We start from the raw sequence: 8,459 nt of genomic DNA on the forward strand, positions 1-8,459 counted from the left end.
ATCCCATTTGATTTGAAATATACATTCTCTGAGCCAGAGATGCTCATCACACACAGGCTTAATCTGTTTTCTCCTGCTAAAAGAGCAAAGACAGCGCAGAGGAGCCGGTTCTAGTGGTGAGAGTGTGCTTGATGGGGAAGTCTTGCTCTAAAGAAATGTTCAAATCATCAATCATAGACCAGAAAAAGACCTGAGATTACGTGCCCCAATGTGGGAGCCCTATGATATCCTGATAAATGATTGTCCCTATGTTCTTACTGTGATAAAATATTAATAACATAAAGTTTACCACTGATATATAGATAAATGTTTGAAGTATACATTTCAGTGATATTAAATATATTCACAGTGGTATTAAACTATTATTACCTCTACCTATTTCCAGAATTTTTCCATCATCCAAAACAGAAACTCTATACTATTGAATAATAATACCCTGTTCTCTTTTCTCCCCAAGTCCTGCGAGCTATGAACTTATTTTCTTTCCCTATGAATTGCCCTTATTACTGGATTCTCAAATAAGTGGGATCATAATACCCGTTCTTTTGTGCCTGGTTTATTTCACTTAACATAATGTTTTCAGGGTACATCCTTGTTACAAAATGCATCAAACCTTCGTTCTGTTTTATGGCAAGGTAAGAATTAATAGCATGTATATACCACACTCTACTTTTTTACTTATCTGTTAATGGGAGCTGAGGTTTCCTTCTTTGGTCTCTTATGAATAATGCTGCTGTGAACATTGTATATAGGTATTTATTTGTATCCTTGCTCTCCATTTTTTCTTCATTTTTTGGCTATAGATCTACGGTTAATTGCTGGATCGCATGGCCATTCTATTCTCACCTTTCTTTTGGTGGTGGTGGTGGAGGTTGCTGGGAATCAAACCCAGGGCCTCACCAGTTGTTTTTACAGTAGTTGCACCTTTCTCTATTTCCACCAGCAATGGAACTGAGTCCACTCTCCCCCACATTCTTGCCAAAGGTTGCTAGTTTCTGTTTTATTTTGTGTTTTGTTTTTATTATAGCCATCCTGATGAGTATAAAGTAGTATCTCATTGGATTTAGTTATTCGTAAACATTTCTGTGCCAAGGAGCTCTGCAAACACCAAAGAGCTGTTGCAGATTGCCTTTAGTTGTTAAAAGGATCCTGATATCCATTACTAAATCTTTCCTCCCTCTACCAGTGATTTTTGACCTCAGTTGCACACCAGATTCACTTGAGAGCTTTAAAAACTTCTGCTATTCAGTCTGCAAACAAGACCAATTGCAGTAAATCAATGTCTCTGAGGTTGCAACCCATTGTCAGCCCTTTTTCCAGCTTCTGGAGAGACTGCAGTGTGTATCTGGGGTTGGAAGCCACCTCCTAAAGCCTTCTCCTGGACCCGCTTCATCATGCAATCTGTGCACCTTACAGTGTGACGGCCTTGCTACTAAGCCTTCTCTGACAACCACTACACAGCAGTCACCCTCTGTCCCCCACTGGCAGTCCCAGCCTCTTTACACTTCTGGATTCTTTTGCCATAGAATGTACTTATCATCTGACAGCGCATATTTTCTTGTGTGTCTGTTCATTGTCTGCTCTCTGCTTTGCTTATTGCTGTTTCCCTAGCACATACAATGCCTAACATAGAGTAGGTGCCGCACTTAGAAAATACTGTTGAATGAATGAATGAATGTGTAAATCGATTCTTAGTTCAAATTATGTCCCTTTTAGATAGTCAAAAATAGCTTTTGTTCTAGCCTTGGGACTTTATTTCTACAGGTAAAATCTCTTCTATACTTTCAATTAATTTTCAAAACCATTGAAGAATAAACCTCATCATTGTAAACATAATATGTCTTTCACCTAACTAGCAAATAATTGAGTTCTTACTCCAATTATGTATGTGTATAGATTGTACATGCTACAGTCTAGACATTGTGTTGAGCAGTTGCAATTGTGGGGGAAAAGCTAACCAGATCAGACTGTAGGGTGACACACAGACATAATCAATAACAGAAGTCATTTGAGATAACAATAAATGCTTGAAAGAAAATGAAAAATGTTTGTTGTCTGTGGCACATTAAATGAGGGTTGAATTTAATCTGAGACCTGAATGACAAGAAGTAGACAATCACTCAAGGAGCAGTCCAGGAAGAAATACATATCAAATACAGAGCCCTGAGGAGCAAACACATTTCAGAAAGCTCTGAGTCAGTGCCTTTAAGAAGTCCAAAGAAAAGAACCACTGTCGCCTCTTCTGTAGACACTTCACCCTAGCTAACATGGCCTTAAATCAGCAGGCATATCACGCTGCTTAACTCTTTTTCCACATCGGATCAAGTGTTCCCTGTCCAGCGTTTGTACTATTGATAGTTGGGACTTAAGTGTGGAAAGGTGATTTAGATGGACATATCTTTTCCTTTTATCTGAATCCCAGCTCTAAAAGTTTCAATCAATAAATCTATAGAAACATTTGTCAGCGGAGTGGAGGAACTGTTTTCTTCTACAACTACAGTAAGGCTGGTTCCTGATTCCAATTGGAACTTGGTCTTCTGTGCCTACCTAGTGGATGAAATTTTGTACTAGGTCAATGCCTGGACCTGGCAGGCTTATGCAATTGTGGGTCAGTGCCCATCTTGATTTTTCAATGGCACTCAGGAAAAACAGGTAATTTTTAATTCTTGGGGCCCTGTGTTCCAGTGATAGACTCATAGAACAAGCAGCCCTTTCTAGACCAACCCTTAACATGTTCTGACAATTCAGTTAAGCCATTTTTCCCCATTGACATGTAGGATTTGAGTCCATGGGTCTTAAGATCCCTTAAAATGTCATTTCAAAAAGCATTTTGTAACTCTATAAAAGATAAAATTTTTCATGTGACTTCTGAAGAGCCTACAGATACTATGCTTTCACTTACTTCGAGTTAGTAAAACAAAATTGTGAGCTTACACTAGGGAGGAAGCATTTGTAGAATCAAGAAAGATGCTGAAAGTGAACATAAATTTAAACTGAAAATGGTAATACATGTTGGGCACCAAACATGGGGTGACCCAAGGCAGTAGAAGAAGTCTCTGAGCTTATTGATTGGCTGCTCTCTCTTCTGTGGGCATCACAGAATCTAGGATCAATTTTTCTAGGTGAAGTTATAGAAGAGATCCAAGAGCAAACTTCAAGTATCATCGCTCCTGGGGCAGCCTCCCTGTAAACAGTAGCTTCTGCATGGGCTGCAATGAGATACTGAAAACAAGAGAGTCCCTATATTCCAGAAGACCCTGATGATAGTACGGTCAGTGATTCATCCAATACCATCGTTCTTTCATCCAGTAAATGTGAGTGACACATTGAATATACAGCAGTGAAAGAGCAGAGATCCTTACCTCGTGGAGCATACAATCTAGTTGTACACAAAACAAGAATCAAACAAATACATTGCTGAGTACATTCTCTGACAGAGAATACCTCGGGCTAGTGAATTCGCCCCTCTAAGCCTCCTGTTCTCATGATATATGAGTTAACCAGAAAAGCTAGTCAAGTGAAAGGTATTCCAGACCATGGAATATATTAGGTACATGACCTGTGTTAGAGTTGTCAATGTGGAAGTTTACCTTCCTCCGCATGAAGAAAGATAAGATGAATTCTCTTTCCCACATTCTGGAGTCTTCTTAAATTCTCTGTGGTTTTGTGTACCTGTGTCTTCCAGTTCCAAGGAGGGCTTTGGGTCAGTGGAGAAGGTCGTGCTACTCATGTTTCTCTCGGCGGTCATCCTGATGGCCATCCTGGGCAACCTGCTGGTGATGGTGGCTGTGTGCAGGGATAGGCAGCTCAGGTGAGCAATAGGGGGAACCCTTTAGGAAGTGGAGGTAGAGCTCTGGGCCTCCCTGGGAGAGTCAGGTCTGCATATTAACCTTGTAATTGTTAGTTAGGAGGGAAATATTGAGGGGAATTGTTTTTGAAAAATAGAGGCAGGGTGAAGTGATCACAGGTAATCCTACAACTGACAAGGCCAGTATAAGCACTTCTGTTTATTTCTGCCCTGTCTTTTTTCCCAAGTCCCATTTGGTTTATTTAAGTAGAGATCACTCTATATGCGATTATTGAGAGCACCTCTAATCTCTAAGCTCCACGTCATATCCTTGGTTCAAGAGCAGGGTGACTGACTAGTGACTGATACAGAATTAAACCTGAATCTTCTACCTTTTATTTTTCATCGCTCTCAATCCTGGCTGCAACTAGAATCATCTCAAGTGCTTCTAAAAAGTACTACTGTGAGGTATCAGTATGTGCCAGGCAATGTTGTGGACATCCTTATTCACTGTTAAATACAAATTTAACTGGGCAACCTGTGCTTGTTTGCTTGACTTTGGCACTGTTGGAAATTGCACCCACGGCCTCACCTGTGGTAGGCAAACACTCTACCCCTGAGTTACATTCCCAACCCATATCCTGTGTTAAAGGTGCTGCTGTTCTCAAGGGGATGCAAATAACCCAAGTTTCCTAAGCCAACCAATCTGGGATGAAATCTGAGGCACTAATATTTATTACACAAACCAAGTGATTCTAGTATCAGCCTGGACTGAGAGCCACTGAGCTATAAAAGAAGGTGCACTGTGCCAGTTCTCACTCCAGACGACAAGCAGCGGTGCAGTAAGGATGCAAATGAAGCAGAAAAGCACAATTCTGACCAGTGTCCCACAGGTGTGGCGCACAGTAGCTGGTCTATGGGTATAAAATGTTGGAAGGTGACTCTTCCAAAGAGGCCAGCCTAGGACTGAAACAAGGGTGGGAAATGATGAGGCCAGTGTAGGAAGAGAGCACTGGTGTGAAAGATCCTCGGGAGGGAGCGAGGTGCACGGGGACTCAGGGCAGGTCAGAGTGCCCCACTGGAAGGCAGAGGGGCTTTTGGTACATAGTGAAGAGGTCAGAACTGGTCCAACTACTGGATGTCTTCTCAGCCTTGCTACAGAAGGGGAAAATGAAACTCACATACCATGCTAAATGTATCACTTTTCTTCCCCTTTCCTCTCTCTCTCCTTTCCTTATTTCTTTGCCTCTCTTCCCATTTCTTCTCTTGTTCTTTTTTTCCTCTCTTCTCCCCTTGTCCCTCCTCCTTCCTGCTCCCTTATATATTTTCACTCACAGGAAAATAAAGACCAATTATTTCATTGTATCTCTTGCCTTTGCTGACCTGCTGGTTTCGGTGCTGGTGATGCCTTTTGGAGCTATTGAGCTGGTTCAAGACATCTGGATTTATGGGGAGATGTTTTGCCTTGTCCGGACATCTCTAGACGTCCTGCTCACAACAGCATCAATTTTTCACCTGTGCTGCATTTCCCTGGATAGGTAAGGACAGAACAATGTGCACAGGGAAGCTCCGAGCTGGAGGCAATAACCTGATAGATACTGCGGAGTGTCTTTCATTATAAGAAACGAATCTCAGAGAGGCAAATTTGGTAATTTATCTATTCACTTGGCCCTCAGCCTTTGCAGAGGGCTCCCTTTTCCCTAAGGTCTAGAGATTAGTGAGACCTAGAATGTGCCAGAAAGAAACTTATGGTCTAGATAATGATAAGTACCAGCAATTGTGTTTACAATAGAGCTCTAAATTTTGTACTGATGGCATAACAAAATTCTAAGGAAGCTAAGTGGCAAGAGTCAGCTTTGGCCTGTTAAGCAGCAGGACAGGTACTGAAAAATGGTGCCTAACCTTTATCTAAAATATGTCTGAGCAATAATGTCCAGGTGTGGGCATTTGATTTTAGAGATTCTTTTCCAGAAAGTTACCAATGATAATAAAATCTCCAAGCATTGCTTGGTTTTTGGACCCAGGTTTAGCATTTTTCTCTCTGTTGCACAATTTTGTTCTGTTTATTCATATTTGACTTCAGGAGGCCTAGTGATTTCCATCTCTGCCTCATTTATTAATGATGTATTATTACCATGTGTATCAATGCTTTCCATTTCCCAGTTCATGCTATTTGTATTGAATAGTAAAAGCAGACTGCAAATTAAAAGTGAGATGATTCCAGGAATATGCGACTGTGAGTATGGTCATATCTTAGGAGTTAGTTCACAAAAGGAAGTGTGTAAGGCACAAACTGCACACAGCCAGAAGTACCAGACGCTGTCTCTGAAGCAGTCCCCCAAATGTTAGTTTTCTCCAGTCTTGGTATAGATTATTATTTCCTTCATTGAGGATTAGGAAATATCATTGAGAGACATTAAAGACTGTAGTATATCTAATATATTTACATTTAAACAATAAAATTATAGTCTTCTTGGAGAATATTTTATACTGGAGGAGGTCCTTGAGGACTAAAAGCAGCTGTGAGAACATCTCCTCTCTCATGGATTGGAATTATAGGATGTGGTCTGCTTTGTATAAATTGCACTTTCTTTTTTTACTCTGGCAAGAACATAGAGTCAAATGTGCCCTAGTCACATGCATGTATAAGGATACTTTACTGTATAGCTAGAGATAAAAGCAATGGTAAAACCAAACTATTAGCCACTAGTTGGATCTACCACATGACGTAGTTTGAAAGTTGTATTTTTTAGCTTGTTTACAACAATCTCACTTTTTCTCTGAAAGACTTTTTTTTGGAACCAGGAATCAAACTCAGGAGCTCGTGCTTGCCAGGCAAGAAAGACTATTCTATGAGGAAGTAGAAATTACATTGAAATCTTAAAGGGTAACCTTCACATGACCATTGCTAAAAAGAATAGTGAAACTGAAAGTATTACAGGAACTTGCAGAAGATAATACTGGGAAAATAGGAAGCTGCAGGTTACTGAGGTTTGGGCAAAAGCAAGGGGAAGAAAATAAACCAGGTACAAAGGAAAGAATAGCAGAAAATATGGAACCATCATCTGGCAAAATCTGAGAAGGTCTGGAGGTTTTCTAGGAATATTTGATTTCCGAGTTCCTTATTTAGGTTCACTTTTTAAAAAAATATTTTTTTAAAGAGGAAAAAAAAGGATAACAAAATAAAGCCATGAAATTTTCCCTGAATAGGCCAGAGGTGTCACAAAGCAGCACGGATTGGTCATTAAATGTATCTGCATTCGAATTGGAGACGTTTAAGTTTAAATTTCAGCTCTGAGAGTGGTAGTAAGTTAATAAGCTTCTCTGAGTCTCAGTTTTCTTGTCTGTAAAATGATGGAAAAGAAAACAGTTATAGGATTGCAGTTTGATAATCCGTTTAGGGCTTAGCACTGGCCCACCTTGGACAGCGCTCATATTAGTGGATGTCCTTAGTTTCAATGCCTTTGGATCATCCATGCAACTTGTGATCTTCCATACCAGACTTTGAGTTCCTCAGTGAATGGCTGGTCCATCAGCTGCATCCTCTGGAAACCAGGTGGTTATTCTTAATGTGTTCTTTATTTGTCTCTGGCATTGAACTAATGTTAAGTCTTACTGATTTTCCTTCCTAAAAAGACCCTAATCTATTTCACCCTATCTCTATCATCCTGGTCCAAACCAATATTTTCAGCTGCATAAATCATTGTGGCATCCACAAAATTTCCCTTTGTGATTTTACAAATCACAAATTTTTGTGATTTTACAAATCACAAATTTTTGTGATTGTACAAATTAATTCCTCTTCAGTCTGTTGCCACTTGCCAGATCAAATGGTCATCTTTTACAAATGCAACTCTAAGCCTGCTGTTCTTTGCTGGAAAGCCCTAACTGGCTGTTCATTGCATTGAGGATCAAGACCAAACCTTTTGGTCTGTAGGACTTTTCACCATCTTTTTCCTGTCTGTCTTCCCCATTTCATTTCACTGTGTTTCCCAGCCTCACTTCTAGGTTCCAGGAACCTTGGCCTCCTTTCTCTTTTACCAGTGTGCTAAGTCAGGGTCTTGGCTTCTCCCTCTGGCTGGAAAACTCCTGTGTGTCTTGCAGATTTTAACTCAGTTCTGTCTTCCTTGAAGAAGTCCTCTCTGACTCCATCAAACCCATTATTCTTCATGGGAAATTCAGTGCAGTTGTAATTCAGATCAATTCTGTAATCTTAAAGGACTTTTCCTTCCCAGTGGGGAGAAAACTCACAGTTATGAACAAGAACAAGATAATCCTTGCCATCATAGACTTTGCCTTTATAATGGGAATATTGACAGCTAGCCAGTAACTATGTAAATATGTAGATGTTTGACAAATGCTATTGAACAAATGGAGTGATGAGAACATTCATTTTGTGAGCAATGCTACTAAAATTTGTTTCCTTCTCAGATAGTGGACATCAAAACTCCAATACCGTATGTAATGATGAGGAAAGAAACTCCCAATGTGAAGGATATCTGGGACGAGTTCCTGTTCTCCAAAATCAAAGAATGAATTTTAGGAACAATGGAGGTTAAGAGTGGAATAGATTTATTGAGGGAAAGAAAGCTTCTGTCCAAGAGAGGGGCAGAAGGGGACCTGAGTGGGTTGCCAAGGAACCTGCCTTTCTTAGAGATTTTTTTTTTTTTTT

General features: G+C 40.1%; 1 protein-coding gene across 1 annotated transcript in view; it reads left to right on the top strand.

Moving 5' to 3' along the window:
* The first annotated feature begins 573 nt into the window (after positions 1–573).
* Htr4 (5-hydroxytryptamine (serotonin) receptor 4, G protein-coupled) overlaps positions 574–8,459 on the top strand; it is a 57,354-nt gene continuing 49,468 nt past the window's right edge. The window contains exons 1-3 of the mRNA XM_013512121.1: positions 574–635; positions 3,686–3,811; positions 5,125–5,325. Of these exons, the coding sequence (XP_013367575.1) occupies positions 574–635; positions 3,686–3,811; positions 5,125–5,325 (389 nt within the window). The remainder of the gene's footprint in view (positions 636–3,685; positions 3,812–5,124; positions 5,326–8,459) is intronic.

The sequence above is a fragment of the Chinchilla lanigera genome, unplaced genomic scaffold (assembly GCF_000276665.1).
Source record: "Chinchilla lanigera isolate Chin_1 unplaced genomic scaffold, ChiLan1.0 scaffold00014, whole genome shotgun sequence".
NCBI classification, from domain to species: Eukaryota; Metazoa; Chordata; class Mammalia; order Rodentia; family Chinchillidae; genus Chinchilla; species Chinchilla lanigera.